The sequence below is a fragment of the Xyrauchen texanus genome, chromosome 22 (genome assembly GCF_025860055.1).
Source record: "Xyrauchen texanus isolate HMW12.3.18 chromosome 22, RBS_HiC_50CHRs, whole genome shotgun sequence".
Lineage (NCBI taxonomy): Eukaryota > Metazoa > Chordata > Actinopteri > Cypriniformes > Catostomidae > Xyrauchen > Xyrauchen texanus.
In genome coordinates, this window is record NC_068297.1 from 23,379,354 (window position 1) to 23,406,400 (window position 27,047).

Genomic DNA, 27,047 nt, shown 5'->3' on the forward strand with positions numbered 1-27,047 from the left:
ATGAGAATCATATCCCTGGCTGGAGGATTGTGTCCATTAAAAACAAAAATAAATTGCATTAGAAAGTCTGCATCTCCCATATCAATCTCTACAGATGAAACAGCTTAATGTTTAGAAGCTGTATTTATCATTCCTTACCAACAGATCATTGTAACCCTTGGTGCGAGTAGACTGCCAAAAGCCAAGTTTTAAATAACACAAGTACATAAACACCCATTTTTACGGTAGGACAAACTTTAGTCAAGTAGTCAGAAAAAACACAGACAAACAGTAAATATGGAGTGATTAGTTTGTTTCTATGTAAAAACCCAAGTATGTAGCATACACAGTTTTCCAAGGATGATTGATTTAAGAAGAAATACCATATGCCATTTAAACAGTATGATACACTGTAAATATGGAGTGATGTTCTAATGATTCTATATTAAAAATGACAATATGGAGTGATGGCTGTAATGATTCTATATTAAAAAAGGAACAAAGGAAATTAGGTAAATAAAATACATACTAGAAGGCAAAACAGCTATTTTTATAAAATTGTTAATGATAACACATCAGTTTTGTAGTTCAAATAACCAACAACATAGACATTTTGAGATGTAGGAAAATGAGAAATATGAGAGAAAATTAGGATACATATAATATAGTTGCCCTCGAATATTACTTACAAAGCTAAAAAGCCAGTGCATGCATTGAATGCCATCAATATACATTCTGCAGATTACAGTTTATTCAAATATACACAGCATCACTGTAATCACTGAACTTGGCAGTTGTCATTTTGTTTTTCAGTGGCATTGACCCGTTCCTGTTTCTCAGGTGTCTTCTTGATGCTACGTGAGCGCCTGGTTATTTTCTGCTCTGCAGCTGCCAAAGGGCTTTCACAGTTCTTTTCTCGAGGACTGTTGGTGAGTGCAGTTAATACAGCTGTGCTGCTCTGTGAAGTCTTGGGCATCAGGACCTGAAAGTATATGAACATGATATTAGCAGAGTGCAATACTAGACTGTCAAGGATAGCCTGGAGCAATATCAATGTTCAAATCATCTCATACGGTACATCGCTCAAGGGGATGTGCCGGGCTGTGGACAGGTTAAAGTATATAAATATAAGAGCATGCAATCAACCAATTTTCTGCCCTGCCCAAACCTATACACTTGACATGTACTTTTGTGAGAAGAACCAGTGCTGAATAGTGATTGAAAATTGGTTTTGCTGCAAGCCGACTAAAGGTTAGTTCATCCACTTTTGCACTCTGCTCATGGTTTGCATCGGTTACACTCCCAAGTTAAACTGTTGATCGAGAACTTCAGTTTTCACTGTTGAAATAGTGCTGTCAATTGATTAAAAGCTTTAAAATCAAATTAGTTACATGATAAGCTTAATAATTAATACAATTAATCCCATTTAATCACTATTTGGTGAGAAAAGTTCATAAATTAATCTAATTTAAGACATTGAAGCAGACAAGAAAAGCCTTGAAAAGACAATTCAAAAATGGGTATCAGAAGTCAGTATACAGTTTGTTTTATAATTCATATCATGATTGAACATGACATGAGCCTATCACTGCTTTTAGTCCATTCTGCAATCAAATTGTAAAAGGGATAGTTCACCCAAAAATGAAAATTCTCTTATCATTTACTCACCTTCATGCAATCCCAGATGTGTATGACTTTCTTCAGCAGAACACAAATGAAGATTTGTAGAAGAATCTCTCAGCTTTGTAGGTCCACACAATGCAAGTGAATGTAATCAGACTTTTGTAGCTCCAAAAATCACAAAGGAAACATAAAAGTAATGGATAAGATAAGTAAGGAGATTTATTTTTACTATAAATCTCCACTTTCACAAACTAAACAGGCACCACATGTAACTTTCAGATGTAAAAGTGAAAGTGGAGATTTATAGTAAAAAGGGCTTAAATACGGTTCTGTATCTCACCCTTACCCATTATATCGCTTCTGAAGACATCGATTTAACCACTTGAGTCTTATGCATTACTTTTATGTTTCCTTTGTTATTTTTGGAGCTACAAAAGGTCTGATTACCATTCACTTGCATTGTATGATCCTCCAGAGCAGATATATTTTTTCTTAAAATCTTAGTTTATGTGAGGGTGAGTAAATGTTGAGAGAATTTTCATTTTTAGGTGAACTATCCCTTTAACTTAACAGCTCTTTAATTAAAAAAGTCACTCCAGGGCTACATGCAAGTAGGAGTAGAGAACTTTGCCTTTCGTAAAAACCTACCGGTAACCATATTCTCGAACAGATGCTGGGCATCATCTCTATAAAGTTGGTAAAGGGTAGGTCTGGGACCTGAGAGAGTTATTTAGCAGCATGTCGTCTCTGCCTCCCTTTGAATTCTTGACAGTTAAATGGGAAAATCTCCAAGAAACGGTGACCCCAGGTAAGGTGACATAATCAGAGCTGCAGAGAAAGTTTGCTAACAGGCGAGCTTTAATGCCTCAGAGCACTTAAAAGTCTTTCAGTCTAATCTAAAATGTCGTGCACAGGTTTAATTTGAAAATGCTTTCATGGTCAGTAACTTTAAGAGCTGCATCGTGGCATCATTTTCTGAGGATCTATGTTGCCCTCCTGTGGCTAAAGACTGATGAACGTCTGAATGTTTTTGGCCACAATGAGAGTTTTTATGGCATATAAACTTCTAAAGTCTAGTATTCATCCACTTTCAGAGATTATTCTTAATTTAATATATTCACCATTCATTACAGTGTTGCCACACCTGATCAGTACATTTCCATTACTTTTCCTGTCATTTATGATACAAAAATGATTTAATGATTAATGATTTTATAAAGAATTATCTAAAAAAAAAAAAAAAAAAAAAAAAAATAGCCAATAAAATGAAACTGATATGTATTCACTTCCAGGACTGGAAAAATAATTTAATTGACTGGCAATAGAAGTATGGATGTGCATGGAGCATTGCCATTGTGAGATTAATATCTTTATCATGTTTTAAACTTTTCATGGCATGGAATAATGCATAGTACTAGTGCAAGTTTTCCAATCTTTCATCACTTGTTACAAGGAAAATACGATAAATAATAATGAACAATATAAATATCTTTCCATTTAAATTATGAAGAAACTATCCCTGAGTCCCAAGTCAAGTCTCAAATCTTTGAGGTGGAGTCCAAGTCAAGTCTCAAGTCTTTGAGGTGGAGTCTAAAGGCGGGTGCACACTACGATTTTGGCCACGATTCTGCCGTCTGAGACAAATTTCGGGACTCGTCACAGGGCAAAATCGGCAATCTTACACCGTTCAGTGTGACATGTTCACAGACAGCCGATTAATAGCCTTTGAGATGATCTTCAACCTCCGACGAAGTTCTGGCAGTGTCAGAAATGTAGCATCGTAGCCGTATAGTGTGACTGCTATTGCTACGGAATGAGATATTCTGCTCCTCTCTCGCACCCTACTTGGAAAGAAACCTGCTCCGCATTTGCACCATAGAAACATTTGTGCCCAGTTATCTCTCTACTGAAGCACTTTCAATGTTTTTTCTTTTCATTTTATATTAAATGTTTTAATAAATAAATAAATAAGCAGAAAATAATTGGAAAAAAGTGTAATATGTCAGCAATATGAAAGCATTATTCTCTGAATTAAATAAATAGCTTAAAAAAATGAAAATAATAAATAAATGATTGCATTTTCTCTTTTTTCTTTACATTTATCATGCATTTTCTTTACAACGTTATTATTACTATTTTACTTGTAATAAATTTACTTTAAACATCTGTAAACGTATTTAGTTAAGATTCACATCACTCCAATTTTATTTATAAATAAATAAAATAAAACAGAAAGATTGAACAATATATACTGGGAATCTACTTCACGTTTGTTCATCCATAGGGAATTTGCAAGCGTGATATATTACCAGCCTTTATGAATTTTCTAAAGTTTGCGTGGCCGATAACTAATCTAAACGAGGAGAAAGACATACTATAACCCACCTTTTTTTGTTTTCTCCAATGTGAATGGAGAAGTTTGTAATTTTTCATGCCACAAGTCTTTATATTTCTACAATTAATATTTGCTTGTGGAAGCTCATTATTAGGCTACCTCCCGCACTCACGTTCATTCTCAACAGCTGTCATTTTCTGTATTTGTGATCAAGCTGTCTTAATATAGGCCTATTTGACAAAATCCAGCTTTCTTGTAAATGTGAGCCTATGCTCGTGATGGAGTGGTATTGGAGCAATGGAAATGCTGATGTCCTGACTTTCAGAGAGAGAGAAAAAAAATGCTCCTCCATGATGGGCAAATTTCGCCGTTTCGCTTCTATTCCGCAACACTAAAGTAACGCGAGTCACGTTCACTGATCGGGACGATTGGGGACCACAGTCGGCTACAATGTATATCGTGCAGTCTGACATAATGTAGCACAGTGTGCCATGGCGATATCAATGCGTTCAGATCGTACAGTCTGACAAGCAACAATCGTAAAGGACTATTATAAATCGTACAGTGTGCACATTAAGATGTGGGTGAGAAACAGATCAACTTTTTACTATAAATTCTTCTCCCTGCTCATGTCAATTTCACTTTTCCATTCTTCTTCTTCTGTTTTTCGTGATCACAGTCTTCATGCTTACCCCCCCCACCCCCACCCAATGGGCAGGGATGAGAATTTCTGATAAAAAAAAACAAATTAAAAATGTATCTTTTTTTTACCCACACCTATAATATCATGCCTGAACACATGGATTTAACCACTGAAGTCTTATGATTACTTTTATGCTCCCTTTATATGGATTTTGGAGCTTCAAAATTTTGGCACTTCTTCACTTGCATTTTGAGGGCCTACAAAGATTAAATATTCTTCTAAAAATCTTAATTTCTGTTCTGCAAAAGAAAGAAAGTCATACACATCTGGGATGGCATGATGGTGAGTAAATCATGAGAGAATTTAAATTTTTGGACTATTCTTTTAATTAAGAATGCTGGACTCCTGTTTTTGGTTCCAGGAGGTAGGCACAGACTGTGATGATGGTATACTCACTGTAGTTGACATGCTGCCCACTGCTTTCTGTTTGGGGATTTGCAGAGGGTGTTCTGCAGATCTCTGCTGGGCTGTTGCAATTTGGGCCGCCAGGCGAGGACTGCAGCGCTGCGCTGTGGTTCTCCGAATGATGAATGGACTCATCTCTCCAACTGGGATATCTGCAAAACCTGTGGAGAAAGAAAACGTTTAAACAATGTGTAAAAATAGCAATCAAGAGTGCAGTGACGCATGTTCCAGAAAGTGATTTCATTATGAAATTTCAGTAGTCAATATTTCCCCAATTAAGTAAACCAGGGTTCACGCTCTTTTCAGGGCGCCTTATGTGCCCATTTAATGTAATATTCAAGCAAAAACAAAGTGCATCTAATTAAATCAAGCTTTTATTTCGGCGTTTTTGTGTTTTTAGTTTCTTATCTCCAGATAAGCAGTTCACTACATGGCCCAGTGTGATTATTAATCCCTGTAAAGGTATGATTTAATTAATTAAATACATAGTATGTATGTGATTCACACTTCAGTGTGATCTGCTCTATGTCACCTCACAAAAACAAGAGTGCACATGATGATCATGGTGAGGTGTTTTCAGTGTACTGTATAAGAGGCCGGCTTAACACACTCAGTTTGAAGCACACATCCCTTTATCATTTTTAATATACAGTAAATGTATTAAATTAAAATCACATTTGCAGTTTAATTATCACACTAGGACATATCGCAATTTGTGTATTTAAACATTCATTTTATTCCAAATATGCATACATTCTGTGTTCATTGCATGCATTTTTATGACTAGATTCCATCTGTTTTCTGCATACTACATGTGGTAACCATGGTATAAGCAGACACAGATAGTTGAATTATTGAAAATGTATTAACATTCCGGTGTGTGAAGACAGAATTACAATGTTTCCAATGTAGGATGTGAATTTGTTTAAAAAAAAATTATAATCTGCGGTCGGACCTTCATCGCTGTCTGAAGTTTAGAATGCAATGTTTCTGTGGATAACAAAACAGCAATGTTGGATTGAAATATTTTGTACTAATATATATCAATACTAGAGCTGTATGATTATGACAAAAATCATAACTGTTGATTTGGTCATGTAATCACGATTATTAAATGTTGATTAACCTGTTTATACGCACCCCCTTTTTGAGCACAAACCATGAAAATGACATACCTGAACTTAAATTGTTGTATTTACTGGACCCTTTGGAGTATGGACACAGTTGTAGTATCTTTTTAAAGACACTTTGGGCTTTATTTCCCATGTTTCAGAATTAACATATGTTGTTATTTTTTTTTTTAATTAGAGAAGGTGAAGTTTATCATAAATATTTTGTGCTGAAAATGTTTTATTAATAAAAAAAAGAGTAATTATAATAAAAGGACCAAGACAACAAAGACATACAATGTTCTCAAAGCCACAAGTCTAAAGAAGTTACGTTTCAAATTTGAAGATGATCTAACAAAAAATGAGGTTCCTGCAAACTTTATTCTCTGTAAAATCGCTGGGTGGTGTACAGAGTAAAATTAAGGCTCTGCCTTTCAAGATGACACAAAATCTGACAAAACTATGCCGCAGATTGTATAGTTTGTTGAAGAACAACGACAAAGGGTAATTCTTTCAGGTGAGATCTCATGTAAACAATGGAGAATATATCAATATTTCTCATACCGATCACTTTTATGGACAAAAAGTGCTATTGGATGTTTTTCAATGTAAGCTTGCCATGGACAATTGACCCAAGTGTGGCGAACTGGATTCATCTGCGATCGTGTTTTCATAACAAAGGTATGAAGACCCGTTTTGATATTGCATGTTTTTATTTGTACTCCTTTTAAAAATAACTAAATTGCTGTTTCTAGAGCATTGCTATCGTGAAACAGATATCGTATATCAATGTTGAACCCTTAGACCTTTGCCAAGATGTATAATTTGTTAACATTAATTACATTTATAGACAGTAAATTATATATTAAATGTAAGCAGTAGTTGTTGTGTTGGTCATCTGCAGTGTATTTAACATCTACATTGCAACATGCAATGAATCCAAAATAATTCCAAGTGCTTTCGCTCTACAGCTTCGAGTGTCAGGTGATGTTTCTTCAGTATTAATTTTCATTTGCCACTGCAAACTGAGGTGAAACATAAAGCAAGCATCTGGGAATCAGACTGTTTAAAACATTAACATTAGGATCAGTTGTCATTACTGATAAAACAGAAGACTAATTAAAGTGTCTCTGATTGGCCAATGCCATTTCATTGCTCATCAGACATGTCTGTGATTGGTTTAACCACTGCAAAAACATGTTGTAAATAGAAACCATTGATGCAACAGGAGCAGACATAAACATTTACATTTATTCATTTGGCAGATGCTTTTATCCAAATTGAACACTGTAATCATCAGTTTTCACAATTACATAATTGTGGCAGCTGTAATCGTGATTCGTTTTTTGATTAATTGTGCGGCCCTAATCAATACTTAAACACTTTCAGCGGAGCAAAGCAGAAATTATAGGAGATGAGCAGAGAATGTTTGTAACAGGGATTTGTTAATGACAGTTAACCATTGAAATAGTTTTACAATGCGAAGCCATTTACACTAATGCACTGAGCTAAAATCCTGACACAAAACAAATTGTCCCTCTTGTTAAAATTTATTTAAGACATAACCAACTGTGTTTACATGAATACATCACTAACACAGGCATTTTAATCAAAAAGTGCTTTAGACGATTTACATGCTCAGCTGCAGGATTACCACGAGGCGTGAGCACATGGATACAGAATTGTGTTGTACTCTGTACTACTGTTACTGTGGAAAGACTAGAATTGTAAAATTTGTATTTTAGTTTCATCTTGGTACCCTAGTACTGCTACACCTGACATGAGAATGTACCCTTGATTTTGAAGAATACAGCAAATGATAGGCCTAAATATAGTGGAAATATCTCTCACCTTTCTGCACGAGTTCAGGCAAACCCTCTGGTCTGAAATCATCATCATCTTGGGCGGCATTAGCAGTGGCAGTTGCAGCTTTGAGTCTCTTGGCGATGTTGTGCAGGGCTTCCTGTGCTTTGTTTGGGGTTTCATCGGCTGCTCTCTGCCTCTTCCCTGCTGGCCCACTCTCAGTGACTCCCACTGGCTTATTATTTTCCAGGTCACTCTTCTCTAGTCTGTGGGACCTCCTACCCTTGGGTGTCTTTGCCCGGGTGCTCAACTGCTTCACCTGGTTCTTGAGGCTTTCATTGGTTTCTTCTAGCTTGTGAACTTTGACCATGAGGCTGCAGTATCGATCCATGCTTTCATCCACCTCACGGCTCTTTTCCTCCAGAGCTTCCCTCAGTTCCTGCAGCTCTTCTGGTAGGGCATCACTGCTGCTGCCAGTACCTGTTACCATGACATATGCATCTGTTTAACATGTAATTAATTTGGATAATTATAATGGATATACAGTAAATTCAATGTCAAAAACAAGAGACAAACCTATGAAAGTTTTACTACAGCTTCAAGGGATAGTTCACCCAAAAATGGAAACTCTGTCATCATTTACTCACCTATATGTTGTTCCAAACAACTCTTCATTCCGTGGAACAAATAAATGTCAAATTCAGTCAACAGTCATATTCAATGTATTGGTAAAATTAAATAAAGGTGAATAGTAGGGATAGGCATTTCAAGTAATTTTGTAGTAGGAGTACTCAGATATATATTGATATAAAAATTGATTTCTTGAATTTTATATTTCAACCTTTCAGCTTTGAGGTATTATATAGTTGTTCTGGTGCAATTTCACAAAACCAGCAAGGTACGTGAAAAAAAAAACAAAAAAAAACAACACTAGTGAAAAGCAAATCCAGCAACACTTGTAGAATGGAGAAATACAAGTAAGAAACATTTATTTGCCAATAGGTTTTGGCACATAGGCACTCTTTTAGCCCTGATGAAGGCGTATGTGCTGAAACGCGTTGGTAAAAAAAAAGGTTTTATACCTAATATTTCTCCATTCTACGAGTGCTACTGGATTTGTTTTCACTAACCTTCAAACCAGTTTTTCTTATGAAAAAACTAAATAGTAAACATCTACTACAACTAGATAAAAAAAAATTACAAAAGAAATTTGAACACACATAAAAACATACATTTCAAGTCTTCTGAAGCGATAATCACTTTAAATAATTTAAATGTTCTTTTTTTGGGCAAAATATTCCTTTAACAACTTTAAATCGGAACAAATAATTGATTAATCGATTACTCGTGTACATTCCTAGTGAGTGACTGAGACTATTGGTCCCTAACGGTCTAAAAATCTCCATTTGTGTTTCACGGAAGAAAGAAAATCATATGGGTTTGGAATAACATGAGGGTGAGTAAATGACAACCACATTTTCATTTTTTGTTGTGGGTTTTCCCCATACCTTGTTTCTGAGAGGCCTGTAGTGCTATCTGCTCTCTCTGCTGCTGAAGTTCTTCGTAAAGTGTCTGCTTCTCGTTCTCCAGCTGCTTGCATGACTTCATCCACAAATTGATCTTACTCATAGCATTGTCCTTCTCTTTGGATAAGCGCACAACCTTTGAGTCCAACTCTGCCTACAGGGACCAAGAACAAACATCATCAACAACAACCAAAAAGGTTAATTACTTAAATGTATAATGGCAATAACTTAGATTTTACTCTAGTATTAAGTTGTGTCACTGTGCATTTGTGCACACACATACCACAAAATACATAGTACAACCTTGTTCGACTATGTCCAAAATAATGTAATGAAAAAGGAATAGTAAAACAAACAGAAAAAAAAACAATACCTTTTCTTTTTCACAATTTTCCAATTTGATTTGTAACTCCTTTAAAGTAGAGTCCACATCTGCATTCTGAGACTTGAAGCTGTTAATGTCTGATTGATACTGTGCAGCCTTTTCTTCAACTGCCATCATTTTTTCCTTTAATGCATTGATCTCTATCTCATGCTGCTGAAGATGTAAAATCACTTAATCATCATAATCACCAAATCAACATAGGTCAAACTTATAGCCATTATTGTCAATGGCAAAGGCTTGCCTCAAACAAATTAATAAATAAAATAAATAATAACAATAATAATAAAGATTATAAATTCAACGAAATCAATATTGGCAGCTTGTTCGGCATCCTAAGTGAAAAAATTGCTCTGTTTACAAGCTTTGTGAACCCTCAAAATCATCTCTTGAAAAATGCACAGTACAACTCTCAAAGACAACATTAATGCTAGAAAGTAACATCTTAAGAACAGTATACATGTTGTAAACTTTGAGGTTAAAAGTTTCCCACATGCTGCCGTACCTGTTTCAAGTTCTCTTCATGTCTCCTGTTATTTTCCTTCATCTGAGCACAATGACTTTCTTGGATATCAGATAATTTTCTTTGCAATTCTTCTTTCTCTGATGTCAGTGTTTCCAAGCTTATCTGAGAGGTACAATTAATATATATTATAAGTAAAGGCAGAACATATATGTATTACCTAAATATAATAAATCATAAATCAATATGAAGGAAAATTGTTACCTTGTATGTTTCAGTTTGTTGCCGAGACTCCAGGAGTTGACAAGTCAGTAGATTTTGATTATTCTCAATAGCATTCTGCATTTCCTTGGTCTTGCACAGTTTTTGCTGATGTTGCATTTGAAGCTGCAAACTGCTCTCATGCAGTGCATTTATCTGAAAAAACAAAACAATGAATAAATAATCAAACTGAGCTTAATTCAAATGAGGGGCAAATTATTATCTACTAAGGGACGGTTCACAGAGCACATTTTAGCGTCTATTTTCAGTTTCCAGTTGTGTTTTTATTTAATCATGCGCTAGATGGACGTCTTTGACCATCTAGCTGTTTATTAGATGCTGTCTCAGCTTAAAAAGTCAACTTTTATAAACAAGGTGTCTTGAGGCACCTGCTTTCAGTTCTATTTGTTGTGCTGCATCTAGCTCTTTTAAGCGCAAAACATGTCCCAAAGTAACCTAAATCTAACATCACCAGGCAACTGTACCTTTTCCTTTAGTTCTGTGTTGATGAGGTTAATAGCAGTGAGTTGGCTCTCCAGCTGTTGGATATTATTTTCAAGAGCTATTTCAGTTGTCTGCATGACCTCCATCTTGGTAGACTGTGTCTGTACCTTTTCCTCCATCTGTGCAATGGTAGACTGCAGCTGGACCTTCTCCTTTTGCAGTTCATCTCTTTCTTCCTGAACTGAAGACAGTGCCTGCAGTTCAGCAACTTGTGACTGAAGTTCTGCCTTTTCTATGATGAGCTTCTGCTGTCTGTTTTCAAAGTCTTTCAAGAGTGACTGGTTTGATGAGTGGAGCTCTGTCTGACTCCTTTCATATTCAAGGACTCTCTGTGCAAACTCTTTGTTTTCAGATTGCGAAGACAGCAGCTGAGAAATCAGATCCTGTGCTTTTAGCTCACTGGATTCTAGGTCATTTCTACAGAGTTTAAGTTCCCCCTCCATGGCACCAACTTTCAACTGGAAATCCTCTATTACTTGTTGATGACTCAGTGTTGTTTCTTCCATTGCCTTTTCAATAGATTCAAGCTTTTTAGATGCTGCTTGATTGGAGAACTGAAGTTCCTCAATCAGGATGTTCTTTTGTTGAATTTCTTGCTCAAGTTTATATTTCTCCTCCTTGAGATCCCTCAGCTCAGTCATCATCTCTTCAATTTTTTTGGTAAGCTCTTGCTTTTCAGCATTTATTTCCTCAAGCTCAGCTTTAGCAGTTTCTGCTTCAAGAATTGCATCCTCCAGATTCTGGTCAGAAAGTTCTTTATCTCTCTCAAGCTTTTCAATATTATCCTGAAGGGCATCTGCCTTCCTCTGCGCAGCTTTGAGCAGTTGACTCATATGGTTTTTCTTTCTTTCATCAGACTCAATTCGAACCTTCAATTTTTCAATGCCCTGTCTCATCTGAGCGACCTCCTCCTGAGTAGAAATCAACCTGGAGGCTATTTCACCTTTCTCCAAGAGGGAGGATTCCAAGGACTGGGATAGCCTGACATTCTCATCCTCAAGTGAATGGATTTTTGAAGACATATTTTCAGTCACTCTTGAGGCAAAATCCTCATCATTCTTAAAATTGTTCAGTTCACAAGACAATTTTTTATTGTCTTCATTCAAGAGAGCCATTGTATTTTCAAGGTTTTGAGAGAGCTGCATTTGTTGCTCTTTTTGCTTAAGCAGGACATCAATTTGATTAGATGCTGCCTCATTTTGCCTTTTTCCATTCCTAATGTCCTCTTCTAGCACTTTTATTAGTTCTCTTGTATCAGTGTCTCTCTTTTCAAGAAGCTCAGCCTTTTCTTTCCACTTCATTAAGGAGTGATTTTCAATATCTCTCTCCTCTGCGCACAAAACAAGTTCTTCTTTAAGTCTCCCACCCTCTGTTATAGTGATATTAAGTTGTTGTTCAAGGCTACAATTTGTTCTTCTCACAGCTTCAAGCTCTGCTTCTATTTTCTGTTTCTGTTCTTGTATCTCCTCTATATCAGCCTCCATGGACAGGATGTGCTTCTCAAGATTGGATTTCTCTGACCGCACTCTTTTCAGTTCGCTCTCGATCTGGAAAAACTTCTCATTCCACTCACCTTTAGCTATTTCTAAGCTTTCCATCATCTCCATTACATCTGACAGCTGGGATGTGGAGGTCTGCAATTGTAGTTTCAATGAATCAATCTCTTGGGTCAATTCTCCAATGTGGTTATTCAGTCTCTGGTTTTCCTCATAAATGGATTTAAAATTGTCTTTGCAGTTTTCCTTTTCTTTTTCCATTTCACAAACTTTGCCCTCCAACTCGGAGCACAGATTTTTCCTAATATCCATTTCAGATACCAAGACTTCAAACTTGGACTGCAAAAGAAGAAAATCATCTTCTCGCTTTCTTAGACTTTCCTTAATTGTTGCAAGTTCCAAAAGTGATTTTTCACTCTCAATGTTCATATCTGAAGTTAAGAACTTTTCAGGATGCTGTATTATGTTCTCTTGTGCTTCGGATGCAATATTTTCCATTCCCTGATCAAGGAGAAAAAAAATAATGAACACAAAAAAGACACAAAGACAAATGAAATAATAACAAAAAAACATAATGGTTCCCACTCTTTTCAACCAATGAATTTCCATGACTTGAAAGATAATTTCCAATCCCAAAAATTTTACTTTTTTCTCAAAATGGCACCAACATCACAATGTGCAAAACGTTTTAGTGCCAAAAGTACTTTGGCAGTGATAACATTTTTTTTCAAAATTATATCTGAAATGGGCTTTTGCATTTTTACAGCAGGGTTAGGGTTTTTTCTGCAATGTTCTTTTTATGTTAGCAGAACGTTTCCCTAACATTCGGTTAATGTATTCCTATGTATTGTCATGGGGATGCTGGGGCCGTCCCAGATACCTTGGCTGAATTAAGGCAGGGCAACACCCTAAAGAAGTGGATTAAGTTAATATGTAAGATATACGAAATTCTTCCATTAATGTGTAAGATTGTTTTAAAACCTGTATTATTTCTAACATTGAACCATACTGAACACTGTGCCTTGTTTTTTGCGTTTCCACGCCTACCTCAGCACTGGACATTAATATTCAGATATTGAAGTACTTTATTCCAAATAACCAATAACCTCAACACAGTAGTGTTTTAAAATCAGAAATTTACCGGTACTGACAGACATTAAAAATGTAATAAACATTTAATTACCAATGAACGGCTAACATTTGATTAATTTCTTACCACTGAACTGTGCAGTTTAACGGATGTGCCTTCATCTGCTTCTCATTTGTAGTCAATAATTAAAAAAACTTCTCAGTTACACTCCTGCATCATGTTCTATTCGATTAAATGAGTCAAATCTTTATCAAATCAGTAACATTTATATTTAATCTCACATAGAGAAATAATTTATTTAGGAAATCGATAAACGAATGTCAGTTAGTGAGTGTATACCTGAATGACCACTAATATTTAACCAGAGCGAGCATGCAGATTTATATAGAGGAATAAAGCAAGTGTGGATCAAATGCACGTCCACGAGTAAGGTACGGCTAAATTGAACAATAAACCTAAAAATAACCATCAGAAAACATTCTGTAGAAGTTCTCGTTAGGTTGTCACAAAATAAAACTCCCTGCAACGTTCTGGGAAGGTTAGATTGTGGTTCTTAAAATAAATACAAGGGAACGTTCTGTGTAGGTTCTTATTAGGTTGTCACACTAAAACATCCCTATAACTTTAGTTTATGGATAATGAGTGGGTAAATTACAATTTTGAAGCCTAAATTGGACATGGATTGGCAGCATGACATGGTCTGTAATTGGTCAGGAATTGTAAATATCAAAATATTTTAAAGTCTTCACCATGTGTTGTGTAACATAGCACCTCAATTAAATATATTAGGACATAGCATAATAAGTAAAAATATATATGAATTATTAAAAGAAAATCCATGATTTTTCCATGACTTTGAAGATTTTATTTATTTCCATGACTTTTCCAGGCATGGAAATCTCAATTTTAAAATCCCCCTGATATTTAAAAAATGTTCATGACCATGTGAACCCTGTATAATTCAGCCAAAATGTAAATTTGTGGTAAATTAGTTGAAGAAAGAATTTGATAGGACATCATGACATTTAGTCACATGACATGAACCAGTAAGTTTTGATTTTATCGAAGTTGCCGCACTGATGTTTGGTCATTTTTGGGTGAACTATTCCTTTAAAAAAAAAAAAAATTATATATAAATCCAAGCACATCTTCAAAATGCATTGAATTAATATAGCACTCAAACTGATACAATAGATGAAATCAAAACTTTAAATATTAGAAATTACTTGCAGATGTTACCTGTGAGGTTTCAGGAGCCAGCAAGGAGCATGAGGCAATGTCTAACTCCTGCAATTGTTGCATGGTTGCTTCCAGTTGTGAGGATAAGATCTCTGTGTGTTGTTTTTCATCGCTGAGCTTAGCCTCCAATTCATTTTTAATGTTAAGCATTTGCTCTTCCATGCTCTGGAGCTCTTTAGCATGCTCTACATTTAGTTGCTCTATTTTAACCCCCATTTGCTCCTCCATGGTTCTGATAGTCTCCTTAAGAACACAAGATAATTCCTCAAGCTCCTTATATTTATTTTGCATTTGCTCTTCATGGGGTAAATGTTTGGCCTCCTCATCGGACGATGGGGCTAATTGGGGATCTTTGGACTTTTCTTGTGAATCTGGTTGCTCATCAGTAGATGAACTACTCATGAGAATACGATCTTCTTCAAAAGGCAAAATAGATGTGTTTGCAAATGGCATTTCACAAATATCTTGCAGCACATCTGGGTCATTCTCGCATGAAGTTTGCTCGTTATCCAGTGTGTCTTGGACAGAGTTTAATGTGAAACTCTTCTTAGACTGAAGCTGCTCCATCAGACATTGCTGTTCAGAAATCTGAGATACCAGAGAATAGTTTACCTGCTTTAATTTATCCATTTGCTCTTTAGAATTCTGGGCATCTGCTTTCAATTCCTGGATTTCTAATTCCAACTTCAGCTTCTGCTCCACCAAGTTATTATACATCACTTCAAGGTTTGTCTGCTTACAAATTTCTTGCTCTAGGGAAACTTGAAGTTTTTCATGGATTACCCGAAGATACTCTAATTCAGAAGCCAACACAGAAATAGATTGTTGATCCTTCTGTGCTTCCTTCAAACAGGCAGATAGCTGTGACACTTCAAGGGTGCTCTTTGTATAGTCTTCTTTGACTGACTCAAGCTCTGTTTGTAGCGTAGACCTCTGTGCCTCACTCTCACCTAACTTTGCTTCAAGAATACTGATGTTGGCCTGTAGCTCCTCTACTTGTGCATCAAATGTATTAATGCAGGTTTCATTATCTTCAAGATCCATTTGAAGCATTTCAAGCTGTACTTCGATTTTGCTCATGTTTATGTTTTTTTCTTTCAATGCCTCTAGAGCTTTAGCTTGCTCTGATTCAGCATCTTTAAGTTTTTCTTTCAATGTTTTAATCTCACAGGATTTTGCTTCCTCTTGGCTTTTCAAGACTGTTAGAGCAGCTCCAAGACTTTTGATCTCATGCTCTTGCAGCAATGCATTTTGTTTCAAATCGTTATGTTCCTGTGCAACTTTCTGATAGGAAACAGTTACCTCCTCGAGTTTATCCTTAGATAAATCAAGATCTTGCTTCAACATTGACTTTTCGAGAACAGTTTCTTCCAGGTTTTTTGAAGCATCTCTGACCTCCAGACGTATACTTTCTAATTCTGCCCCAAGAATATCAATGTTCTTCTCTAAATTCTTCTGGTTTTTAAGATGAGCTTCCTTTTCGGACAAGTAAACTTCAGATTCCTGGCCATGTCTTTCAGTGAGCTCCTTGATTCTTGTCTCTAATAAAGCATTTTTCTCAGATCTGTCTTGTAATTGTTTTTCCAGGCTTAAAGTCAACTCATTAGAAGAGTCATACCGTTTCTGAAGACTCTCTAGAGAATTATTTAGTGTGGAACACAACTTATTTGAGGCCTCCAGCTCAGTTTGTATTAGCACAAACTTTTCTGCCATTGCATCTTTTTCAACAAGTGCTTCTGACAACATAGATAACTGATTAAGATGATCTTCTTTCTCTTGGCAAGCAGCATTGTGAACTTTTTGGAGGCTTTCATACTTCTCAGACAGATCCTTTGCTTCATTTTCAACATCCTGTAACTTTACTTTGAGTTGTGTGTTATCTTGTTCTAACCCTGATGCCTGCCTTCTTTCATCTTCTATATTTTTCACAAGATTCTCTTCTATTGTCTTCTGATTTTCCAACTCTGTGGCAGTCTGAACTTGTAGCTCCTTTATTTTTTCAAGAGAATTTCTAGTTTCCTCTGCCTCAGCAGCAAGGCAGTTAAACTGCTCTTCAAGAGAACTCAAAAACTTGCACTTTTGTAGCAGAGATTCAACCTCATTAAGAAGGTCTTTTTCTCTCTTTTCCACTAAAGACATTTTCTCTACTAGATCCTCTTTGACTTTAGAAAGGTTATCAAACTTTCCTTGGATGTCTGTATTTAAACTTTTTTGGAGCATCAGGTTTGATTCCAGGGAGTCAACCTTAACAAGCACTTCCTCTTGGTATTTTTCCATGTTAAATTTGGCCTCTTCTAGCTCTTTGTTTTGGGTGAGACAGTCTTCATGTTCTTTGGCCAAGATACATTTCTCTTCTTTGAATTTCTCCAATTCCTGCTCTCGCAAGGCAAGTGATTCCTGAAGATGTGCAACCTCAGTTCTGTTCATTTCAATGATGGAGTCTTTTGACTTAGCCAAATCACAGGCACTTTCATACTCTGTAAGAATTTGACTATGTGCCTGCTCCATTCCATCCACCTTACTTGTTTCCTGATGCAGTTTAGCTTCAAGCTCCCTAATTTGTTCTTGCATTTGAGTGATTTGCTGCTTCAAATTGTGCATCTCCTTACTGTGTTTCTGATGTGTCTCACTGAACTGCTGTTGAAGCTCCTCATACACTCTACCTTTTTCCTCCAGCTCTACACATTTTATAAGAAGTTCACCTTTGAGTGAATCAATTTGAGCAGAGAGGCAAATCTTCTCATTTTCTGAAGCTTGCAGCTTCTTGTGAAGACTATCATAAGTAGCATTGAGTGCAGCCATATCCCTCTCCAGATCTGCAATTTTATTCAGCATTTCCTCACGATTTGATTCAGCATTTTTAATTAACTCTTCCTTTTCGGCTTTCCACTGCAGAAGAGCCTGATACTCTTTCTTCAGCTCAGCAACTTCTTTTTGACAGGAGCTTGTGGTCATTTTGAGGTCTTCATTTTCTTTCTTCACAGCACATATATTATTTTCTTTAAGTTCAATTTCATAAACTAGTTTTTGCAACTCAGCCTGAGTTTTGATATTCTTTGCTTCCATTTCAGCTAGATTTTTCTTGCCATTTTCCAATTCTTGAGCAGATGATGTACTTTGATGGTCCATTTTTTTCCGAAGTTCAGTCAGTTCTTCACTTTGAGTTTGCGTCTTCACTGAAAATCATGACGCAAAACGGTTAAACAAGATATTCCCTCAGATTCTTTAAACTTAAAACTGGATACAAAGACTGGTTGGGGCCAGCAACATATCATCCTGCAGCTCTCGCCCAGTTACCCACTGAAGCGAAGCAGATTTGAGCCTGGCTAGAACCTGGATGGGAGACCATCTGGGGAAAACTATGGTTCAGGGTTTCCGTTGTCCGGTACTTAAATTAAATGTCCGACAAAATTAAATCTCTCCGGTCAAATTGTCCGATTAAAATTGCCTAATAATCCCGTCCCCCTAACACAATCTGAGAAAATAAGCCTAAAATGTATAAAGCAAAAATACACCGATCTCTTGCTATGTTATAAAGGAACAGGCTCTATCGTTTGAAAGTTATGAAACAACATCGCATGCTGCATTTCAAATAAAGCGCACGCCTAAAACGGCTGCAATATAGACCTAAACAACGAACGATTGAGTGAGGCGTTTCAAATATGGCCAGGCCCAGGCAGACTAGCTTTAAAAGCTTTTTCAGAGGCCAGGCGATGGTGAATCAGGAACATCTCATTATAGATAGATCAGTGCTTCTAATCCGGCGCATTCGTGCAGTTTTTTTCTCTATCATCAAAACTGAATAGCCTATGTTCATCAGTGCATGGTTACAGTCTATATCAAGCAGGGACACGTTTGTGTGCATTTTATTTTGTGATTTCACCGGAATTAATAGAGAGTCTCCGCAACGGCGATAGATTGAAACGCAGCGTCCTAGTGAAGATTGCGCAACTCGCGCAGCGCGTCGTCCATGCAACTGATAGCAGCGGACACGACGGCTCAGCTTGATTTCAAAAACAACAGATTTTAGCGCTAGATCTCTTATTTAATAACGGACTAAATGAATGATCTGCTAGTTAACTGGAGATGTTTTATTTATTTGTATTAGGTACATCCGTGCCTCAATGTTTCAAAAAGTGAATGTGTGTGAAACCACAGTAAAAAACAATTGGCGTTGATTGACGGCAATCGGACGTTCATGTTTTTTTTTTCATCTATTTGAAAGTTAAGCTAATAATAATATGTTGCATTCTATACGGCCTGATTATGTCATTTTTTAAGTTACATAGACTGCCTCCAGTTTTCCTCAACTTGACAAATTAAGAGGCGATATATCTGACCAGCATATCATCAAAATGTCCGTAAGTGACCGGCACCATTTTTTTCTAGCGGAAACTCTGATACACAGCTGAGAAAGCTAAATAGATAGAAGAACTGGCAAGTTATCCAAGAAGCTTGGAATATCCTATCTGCTAACAACCAAGAAAAAGGTCTTTGTTCAGGTGTACTAAGGATAATTGGTTCTGTTTTTAATGCAAAGGTTGTCACATAACATTTATTTTTACTGGACTTTATATGACGTTAATTGATAAATTAAAACTATTTATGGGATTATTGTTGAAGACAACCTTACAATGCAAAAATTTTCACAAGTGTCTAAAATTTTGTACAATACTGTATGTATGTACATATGAATTGGCAACATCACTGTACTCCAATAGCTGGTGTGTGGTGGGCATTCTGGTGCACTATGGGTTCCGTCACATCACCTAGGTGGATACTGCACACTGGTGGTGGTTAAGGAGATTCCCCAATACTACGTAATGCATTTTTTTTGTGCCTAGAAAAGTGCTATATAAATGTAAGTAATTATTGTAATTATTATTGCGATAAACATGTCCCTTGAAAAGTTTGTTTTTACATTTCAACACATAAGGCATTTTCAATGTATTAAGAATTCATGAGGGATGATCATTTTGTGGATATTTCAGACACCTGAAAGATATAAACTAAAAACATACCTTTTAAATCATCCACCATTATGCGCATTTTGGCAAGGCTTTGCTCAATCTTTAGTTTTTCCTCTTCAAGTTGTTTGACTGTCTTTGTTCCTTGGTCTAACTGACAACTGAGAGTATTCTTCTCTTTCTGTGTATCCTGTGAAGGGCAGATCAATTAACTGTTTAATAGTTGGCCAATATAACTTGTTTGCATTATAAAACTCATTAATTGTTAAAGATATTTTAATTCTACACAAGCAACATACATCGAATTTCTTCTTCAACTCTGCCTCCTTCACTTGACTGGCCTGTAGCGCTTGCTCAGACCTGAACATTTTCTGTTTCAGCTCCTCCAAATCTTTTTCCAGTCGATTTTTTAGCGCAGTTACCTTTAAAATAAATGACACTCTATTGTGATTACATGCAGTTTTCGGTTAAGTTAAAGCATTTGATAACTACAAATAGAAAATATAATAATGGGCAGAAAAGTATTATTCGATTCATAAAACACTATGATTCGTCAAATTACCTTATCCATATCTGATTGCAAAACATTGAAGTCTTTTTTGGCTTGCTGGATCTCCATAGTCATTTTATTTTTCACCTGGTTAAACTGCTGATCAAGAGTTTGATGAGAGGTTTGAAGTTGTGCAATTTCCTGAAAAAAGAGAAAAGACAAACATTAGCTGGTTTGACCATTCAATATTGAGAAACATAAAACAATATTTTAATAAACCATATAAGATCTCATAATGAAGATAACAGGGGAAAAAACCTTTTGACTCTCTCTCTCCTGGTCCTTGATTTTCTGCTCTAGAGATCGATGCATGCTCTCAGAATTATGCCTCTGACATTTCATCTCCTCTGTTACCTGCTTCAGCTTTTGCTCAACTGATGAACACTGAGGAACAAATCAACCACAGATGAACTACTATTAGGGTTGCTCAGATACCAACATTTTGGCTTCTGTATGATATCAGCCCTGCCCTGGTACTAAATTGACACTAGGGCAACAAATAAAAAAGCCTCATATTTTTGATGAAGTTACACAGAAAATTACTTGAGATATTGCTTACAGATTATAATAATCATACCATTTAATATTATACTATTTATTATGAGTAGTAATGCATCTTTTTTAATATACATTTTTTATACAGCAGTTATATTTTAATGTCTTCAATTTCACGCATCCAGTTAAATAGAGTTTTAATTTTAGCAGGACCTTTGAGTTCTTCCTTTATTTGATGGGTTCAGGTTCTATCATGCTTCCCATTAATGCTGGTATACTCCTGTCATAACTTTCGAGCTGAAATCTCTGAGTTGCACCAGTGAAGGAGATTTGAGTGTTCACAGTAGTTAATACACTAAACGCACTGCATGAAAAGCAAGTATCAGTTGTGTATATGTGTGAAGTACATGATAAAGCGGAGCAGCACCTCTCGTTCATTCTGTAGAACGCAGCGAATATGACTGTATATTATTTCATTAAAAGACATCCTTCTGCTATTTAATGATAACACTTGGCCATATCGACATTCTATTTACATTTTATTGTCAAATTGTCATTCATTTAATCTCAAAACTGTCACACGGTACAGTAATATGGTACCAAAATAGCAACAACATGGTATCGTACCGGTAAATGTTTTTTTTGGCATTGTGAACCAGTATACAGCGCAACCCTAACTACTATACTCACATAATACAGCACAATGTTCAGAAGAAAGGTTAAATTGTACACAAATGCTTAAGGGATATCTATGCCTGTTTGCAAGATGCTAGCCTAGAGCTGCCAAATTCATAACTTGACTGCTGTTTTGCATATCATTACAGAACTCAATAAAGAATAATATATTTAATATTGTTATAATATATTTTCTGTCCAATTTTGGTCCAATAATTTTATTGATTTGTAGTTTTTCAATTCAGATTAATTAAATTCATGAATTTAATTAAAAAGTATAATATTAATACAATATATATATATATATATATATATATATATATATATATATATATATATATATTAAAAAAAACTATTTTAAAATAGGTATTAAGTCATTTTTGGTATTCGGCCAAGTGCATCCTGAATTTTTGGTTTCGGCCCAGAATTTTCATTTCGGTGCATCACTAGTTAAAATACTCACCGTTTCAAAAGTTTAGCTACAAGATGTAAACAATATGAATGTAAACATAATTTTACAGTGATAAAATCACTTAACTAACCCTTTCTGTGCAAAGTTATAGCCAATTTTACAACTTCATTGTAAAACACAAAACTAAAATTAGGGCTGGTTATTGATACAGATTTCCTGATTCAATTAGATTCAAATGGATTTATTTCAGTTATAATGTCGCTTTTGCTCACATATAAAATAAATGATCTCCCAGGTAATGATGTTATTTATACAGGGGACATTATAACTAGGTTCTTTAGGAAAATATAAATTTTACTTCATCTTTTTGGTCACAAATTCGGTATTCAATCAATAACTAAGATAATATATTTCAAATGTATTATAGTTTTAATGGATGTATTATTATAAGTGCTTTTATAAAATTATAGGCTTCACATTTCTGCCTTTAAACCCTCTGACAATCGGCCAAATTCACTTCCATTGTAAATGCATCATTGTACCCTTGAATTTTTCTTTATTGAAAGAAAAGGAGGGACGATTCGAAATCAATTTTTATGGTAATCAACATTATGCCATTCTGTTGATTGAGCTGAACTTGAATTGAACAAAGAATATTACTTTAATTTTTAAAAGGACAAATATTCCATGTTATTTCTCAACTGATGTGGTAAACAAAATCTGCATGCATAATTATTGGCGAATTAGCAAAATGCTGTTAAATAGTTTAAGATGGAGTATACTGTAACTGCAGGACATGTCACCACCCTTATAGTGACTGAATATACCTTATAACAGACAAGTTATCAAAGATAAACATTTTAAGCTGACATGTTACCTTAGAAACGGACTGCTCGTATTGGCCTGTAACCTTAGTAAGTTCATCTCTGGACTTGCTCAAGAGTTTGTCCTTCTCTGCCAGATCTTTCTTGACCATCTCAAGTTGACTTTGAGTTTCACTGAATTTATTGATCTGATTCTTCACATCCTTCTCTTGAGCCTGAAGACGGAGCTCTAATTCAGATACCTTTGACCTCAGATCTGAGCAGCATACAAAGAGATGGAGTTACCCTGAGGCATTTAAAGATTATCACTGTATTCTACGTCATAGTATAATTTATGTACATAAAATAAATCCATCTGGAAGGTCATGCCAACCTTGGTTTATATTTTTAAGCTGTTCCATCTGCTGTGAGCCAGCTGTGTCACTTTGAGTCCCTGATGCACACTGCTGGTGTGGTTTTATAGGTGTGTCATCATAAGACCACGAAGTCCCAGAGGGTCCATTTCTTCTCCTCGAGGGTGTCTCCATCACAGTAAGTGACTGATGACTGTGTGTTTGGTCTTTTTGCCAAGGAAAAATAGAGGAACCTGCCTGCTGTCGTGCAATGTCTTTATGGCTCATTGAAGACTGGTTTAGAAGCTTCAGAAGCGAGGGGGCATAGTTATTGTTTAGTAAATTGAATGACAACTAGCACTAAGGCACTTTTCATCAACAATTTACTGTATGTATTTCACTTACTTTTACATGCATGACTTTGATTTCCGCCTCCAACCTTTTCCGCTCTTCAACTTCTCGATTGTACTTTTCCTGTAAGTCGCCAAATTTGGAATCTGAAGATTCAATAATGCCAGGTTAAAGTGAGTCGCTTTAGTCTTGCCAGCATGTTTATTTGCTATAATTCATATCTTACCCTGTTGCCAATGATTAGGTGTTAAAGGGGTTGCAAAGGTTTTTTGTGGTGTACTAAACTGTTGGATTTCTGCATTATGTGAAGTTTGGGACCGTTCCAAGTCATTTTTGTACCTGAATAAAATGAATAAATTAATGAAGCCAAAAGAAAAAACAAAGTTGTTTATATTTTTAAATGCTCCATTACTGAGAAAAAAATATAAACAAAATGCTTAAACTTACTTTTTGACCTCTTGTTCTAGTCTATCAGTCTGCTTCTTGCATGAGTTGAGTTGCCCCTCCAGATAATTGACCTGTTGCTCCTTCACTTGTAGGTCATGGTTAAGTTTCTGTCTAGCCTTTTCCAGATTTTCACAAGACTCTACCAAAGACTGGTTTTCCCTCTTTAGAGCAGCTGCTTCACTTTTCTCACTGTCCATCTATAGGGAAATACAATACACAAATAATGTAGAGCTTACTACATTCAGGGTGCAACAATAAGGATGGCCTGCTAGCCTGGGTCCAGAGAGGTGTTGTCACTCAATCTTTCTTGAAAATACTTGATCTTATTGTTATGCCTTGCAAACTTAAACATACATTTTCTGAATGATGTTTTTTGTGAATACTGCTTATACAAATGTCATTAAAGTACTGTTATCTAGCTGACTAACATAAATTAGGTTTTGTTGAAACAGCAAAAATGACTAATATGTGATAATTCCTAAGTCTTGAGAGCATCAATTAGAATGGGTCTAAAATGATACTTAAAATCCAGAAGTGTTTTGCAACGTACACCTTTGTTTTTTTTTTTTCTTTCTCAGCAAAGGTGTTATAATGAATTTATAACTGTCACAGTGTTACATTACAGCTGAATAATTACCAGCTATTATTGCAAAAACAGCATTAAAATCATTAGAAATGAAATGATGTAATGGTTGCTCCACACGCATTATTTATTCTTAAGATCCTGAAAAAAATGTTTTTGTTGTTGAGGCATTTAATATGCTACAAATTAATAACATTAGAAAAATCTGTATGACTGGCATGATCTAGTCAGCAGCAAAACAATATTGTTGCTTGGCTTGACATTCATAAACTTTTAGCTGAAGAAAATCTAGTCCATTGTGACCCAGGAAACTGACCTTTTGCCTCTGTTTCTGTAGAGTCGCTTCAAGGGAATCCATCTGGAATTGTTTCTGTTGTCTATCCTTCTTTAACTTATCAAGCTGACCTTCAATTTCCTGGATCTTTTGCAAGGCCTTTGCAGGAAGGCCATCCTTCCACTCTTCTACAGCCCAGCTCATACTTGAAGATGCTGTGTTCCTCCTCAAAGACACACTGGCATTCTCTGAAATAAGGCAATATGGGTCATGTCTCATGTCCTTGTCTAGTGGATTACGACTGCATTCAACACAAAATGAATGCACACCTTGCCTAGCCTCAATGGTATCATTGTTATAATATGATTATTACTCATACTCTATAAAATCTGATACAAAAACTCATTATTTTTATGCTACGATACATACTTCTGTTTTATTAAGGACCCTGACCTGTCCACCAGAAACATTACATATAATTAATGTTTGATCTACATATAAATATACATCTCCCACACGTCTGCCTATAATGGTGGGGACTCTTTACTGACTTCAATACTTTCTATACTGAGCTAAGTATTAATTCCTAAACCTGATCCTAAAAGAAAGCTTTTTGCATTTTCAGGTTTTCGTTTATAAATTTAATTTCGGTGGTCCACACAATATCCAGTAGGTTGCGGGGAGCAAATGTGCCCCGGAATACACAACCACATTTACAGTATTCAACACATGTACCATAATAAACGACGCTTTTACCATGTATGACAAAAAGATCACGCGGTTGTTCTAACATAGCGAGAAATGCAAAAATTATCCAGGTACATTACTTCTTAAAGCTCGAGCTTTTGAAATGTCTCACTCTAAACAATAAAATAACTATTACACGGTATAAAAATGACATTATGTCTTACCTGAACTCGAGTAAATACTCCTAACGGTTATTCCGAGATAACTCGCTGCAACTTTTCGGTCTGCTCTTCAGTTACTGAGTGGAAATTCAAAAACGGTTCAACGTTTGTCGATGACTGAACGCAGCGCCGTCATTGGGGTTTCAAGTATGACGTCAGCGTGAAACAGCTTCTGATTGGCTACATTCGAATTTAACTCCACCCACTATTCTCTATTTTTATAACGATTTCTATGGCGTGTGTGGGTGTTGAGTTAATTCTCTGTGAACAACATCGTCAAGACACAGTTGAGGACAAATAAACAAATTAAAGAAATCAAGGTTCTTACCATCATGGGGAAAAAAAACACTATGGAAATTAGCCTAACAAAATCTTGAAACGGTATGTTAATATTATAGTGGCGTGCAATCTCTATTAAATTAAATATTCCTTATCCTGTTATCACCTATGACTGGAAAAGTTGTTGGTCAAAAGAAATGCTAACATGGAGAAATGCATCCTCTACTCTCAAAATTCATAAAATAATAAAAAGGAAACATTTAACAGTGTTGGAACAATGATTGGAATTTAAAAGTAGGCTTTGAGCCAACTTTAGATCTTGGTAAATACTTAGCACATGATTTGTAATTGTGTGCAAACAGTGCAATTAATTTGAATCCACTGTGGTAATCTTCTGCTACTGTTTGCCTTCCTTGAAGCCTGTATGTAATGATCTGCACCATCCTGCTTCCACAGGGACCTGCCAAACACGCACTTCGGGTCATGGCAGATGGTATGAGACTGGATTTCAGCACCATGATTACTGCCAGGGAAACACAGCTTGAGACTTATGACAAAAAAAAAAAAAAAAAAAAACATAGCAGATGACGATGATTATAAATTGTTGGGTGTATTCAGTGCTACAACTCCTAGATTAATGTGCGATTTGTATATTTCGATGCTCTTAAAGGCTTATTTTTATTTATTTGACTAATTGCAAGACGTTTAAACAGAAATACAGGAAATTGTAATGTTAGTTTAAAAAAAGAAAGAAATGGAATTTGTTTTGGGGGAAAAATTAGCAAAACGATGTACACACACGATGAAGACTCTATATCATATACAGAATGTTTCATAAAAAAGAAACCCCCTGCTTTATTGATATGGTGCTGGGCGCACATTCATTGATTGGTTATGATTCATCCCAATAACTGACTGTGAAAAGCACGTTTTAACAATGACATTGGTAAGGGGCAACTTTTGCATGATTGGGCATCTATGACACTAGGGTATCAATGAAGAAAAAAAATGAAAATGAACTAATGCACCTTT

The 27,047-nt window shown here is 35.8% G+C and overlaps 1 protein-coding gene across 2 annotated transcripts; it reads right to left on the minus strand.

Annotated features, from left to right (window-relative positions):
- Positions 1 to 228: 228 nt before the first annotated feature.
- Positions 229 to 25,803, minus strand: LOC127662078 (centromere protein F-like). 2 transcript variants are annotated; one of them, XM_052153046.1, is made up of 20 exons: positions 25,740 to 25,803; positions 24,871 to 25,076; positions 23,972 to 24,168; positions 23,751 to 23,863; positions 23,579 to 23,670; positions 23,215 to 23,479; positions 22,895 to 23,097; positions 20,694 to 20,819; positions 20,448 to 20,576; positions 20,185 to 20,307; positions 19,940 to 20,075; positions 14,919 to 18,094; positions 11,075 to 13,090; positions 10,593 to 10,745; positions 10,371 to 10,493; positions 9,857 to 10,021; positions 9,466 to 9,637; positions 8,006 to 8,437; positions 5,037 to 5,206; positions 229 to 961 (listed from the first exon to the last, which is right to left on the minus strand). In XM_052153046.1, exons 2-20 carry the CDS (start codon positions 25,030 to 25,032, stop codon positions 758 to 760), a joined length of 8,157 nt encoding a protein of 2,718 aa, XP_052009006.1. In that variant the 5' UTR covers positions 25,033 to 25,076; positions 25,740 to 25,803; the 3' UTR covers positions 229 to 757. The 2 variants fall into 2 exon arrangements, with proteins under 2 accessions (XP_052009006.1, XP_052009005.1); XM_052153045.1 differs by lacking the exons at positions 20,694 to 20,819; positions 22,895 to 23,097; positions 23,215 to 23,479; ... (3 more) ...; positions 24,871 to 25,076; positions 25,740 to 25,803 and having other exon boundaries at positions 9,857 to 10,018; positions 20,448 to 20,572.
- Between the last annotated feature and the right edge of the window lie 1,244 nt (positions 25,804 to 27,047).

Coding starts and splice junctions, on each gene's coding strand:
- LOC127662078 (XM_052153046.1), bottom strand. CDS start 25,032: ATGAGCTGGGCTGTAGAAGAGTGGAAGGATGGCCTTCCTGCAAAGGCC. Junction 20,577..20,693: donor AGGAGAGAGAGAGTCAAAAG/GTTTTTTCCCCT, acceptor CTCTTTTTTCAG/GAAATTGCACAACTTCAAAC. Junction 8,438..9,465: donor ACAGGCCTCTCAGAAACAAG/GTATGGGGAAAA, acceptor TCATGGTAACAG/GTACTGGCAGCAGCAGTGAT.